Source organism: Penaeus monodon, chromosome 34 (assembly GCF_015228065.2).
Source record: "Penaeus monodon isolate SGIC_2016 chromosome 34, NSTDA_Pmon_1, whole genome shotgun sequence".
In the NCBI taxonomy this organism is placed as follows: Eukaryota; Metazoa; Arthropoda; class Malacostraca; order Decapoda; family Penaeidae; genus Penaeus; species Penaeus monodon.
In genome coordinates this window covers 31,645,432-31,647,183 of record NC_051419.1, presented here as the reverse complement: position 1 = coordinate 31,647,183, position 1,752 = coordinate 31,645,432, and the positions used below count along the sequence as shown (strand labels likewise).

The 1,752-nt window shown below is 40.5% G+C and overlaps 1 protein-coding gene across 2 annotated transcripts in view; it reads right to left on the bottom strand.

The window, feature by feature from the left end:
• Positions 1-145: 145 nt before the first annotated feature.
• Positions 146-1,752, bottom strand: part of LOC119594728 — a 6,336-nt gene continuing 4,729 nt past the window's right edge. For both annotated transcript variants that reach the window (XM_037943812.1, XM_037943813.1), the window contains exons 5-6: positions 1,163-1,342; positions 146-1,002 (exon numbers count right to left, since the gene is read on the bottom strand). In XM_037943812.1, the coding sequence (XP_037799740.1) occupies positions 490-1,002; positions 1,163-1,342 (693 nt within the window). In that variant the 3' untranslated portion in view covers positions 146-489. The remainder of the gene's footprint in view (positions 1,003-1,162; positions 1,343-1,752) is intronic.

The window sequence follows — 1,752 nt, the reverse complement described above, 5'->3', positions numbered from 1 at the left end:
CCAAGGGGGACTAAATCTGTCTTGCTATGAAGATTTATGAAAAAGAAATGCAAATATGAAATCAATTATTTTATTGCATTAAATTGTAATATTTCATATAGTATATAATAAAAAATGTGAGAAAATAAATAAGAAAGAGAAATGAGTAGAAAAAGAAGATTAAAAGTAATATTTCTATTTACATTTGCAAATATATTTTAATATATGGTAATAATCTCATATAACAAATTTTTTTGAGTTATGACTAGAAAATGTTATTCGTACTCCCTGAAGAGAAATGTAATTCAGAATAGTGAATTGCATTTGATAATTCTATTAACAGTATTTTTGAGCCCTGCTACTTGATGAATCCTAATATCTTGCTGTAAGAAAAAGTTACCTGACTGTTGCTTCACTGTTTACAACATGGCATCATTATGAGATGGCTTTTGTCTATGGTAATATGGCATTACAAAACTACATCCTTTGCAAAGAAATGAGGCAGTTTCCTCAGTGTGGCACCACTAAACCGCAATCATTAACAGCCATGCGTCCTATGTCAGGCAGATTGACGGCCGACTTGAGAGTTTCGAGCCCACTCTCCACCTGGCCAAAAACTGTCAGAAGAGCTGCCCCAGGCCGGGATCTGGTGGTGATGTAGAACTGGCCACCGCGGCACTCATCCCCCCATCGGCCCCAGACGGCTCCTGCATTGTCAGAACGCATATACTCCCCCCCACGGGTCAATCCCACAATTATGGCAGCACCACCAGTCCCATCATTGTTGTCGTAATCCCCTCCCCTCACACATTCACCTGGTTTGCCCTTGTTCACGACCTTCAGAAGTCTGGTGCTGGCGTAGGACGGCCCTTCCTCGCCCGTGCACAGCAGGCGGAACTGCTTTGCGCGTGGGGTATCAGGGCTCAGCCGAATGTAGAGCCGTCTCAGAGTAGAACCTGGCCAAGACATCTCCAGGAAGACCAAAGTGGAAGCACTGTCCACATGATTTAGCAGTTCATTGTACTGTAATGATAAGTACATGATGCATGCAATTCATTATGTATATTCAACACATGCTGGTATTTTCAGAAAATATTCATCTGGATATCCTCAGTATAACGCTCTGTATAAATCTAAATATTTATTCCAGTTAGCGTTCACGTGGACTAGATGCTCAACTCACAGGAACAATGCGGGTATTGGTGGGAGGGGGACTGTCCTGCAGGTGGTGAAGGCAGAGTGTGTCATTGTGCAGAGACACCCTGGCATAACGCGGGTGTCCAAGGCTGTGCTGAACGGCAACCACTTGCCCACATTCCACCAGATGCCGCACAGGCATAGCCAGTTCACGAAGACTCTCCACCTGTTAGAAGCAGGTTGTTTTCAATTCATGTGTTGTTTATACATAGTATGGATACAGCACCCTGAAGACTGACCTCTAAAATCCATACAGCATAACTTAATGAGGTGTTATGAGTGGAAGAATATCTCAGTATTTTGAGTTCAGTTCACAACAAACACTTAGATCACTGCCATGATCCTGTATATGTTGACAAGTATTCACATAACCTAAATGCCTAAAAATAACAAGCATTGTTACTTGGTATTCTCTGCAAGAATATCAGTCCGTTTTAAATCAATATATCAAAATCTTAAGAAATAATTTCATGAAGCACTAGGAATTATAAAGAAACAAGTGACATTTTTTTTAAAGACCAATAATGCAAATTACAGAAGCACTTTGTAACTTATCTCTTATACTACAATTTCCTA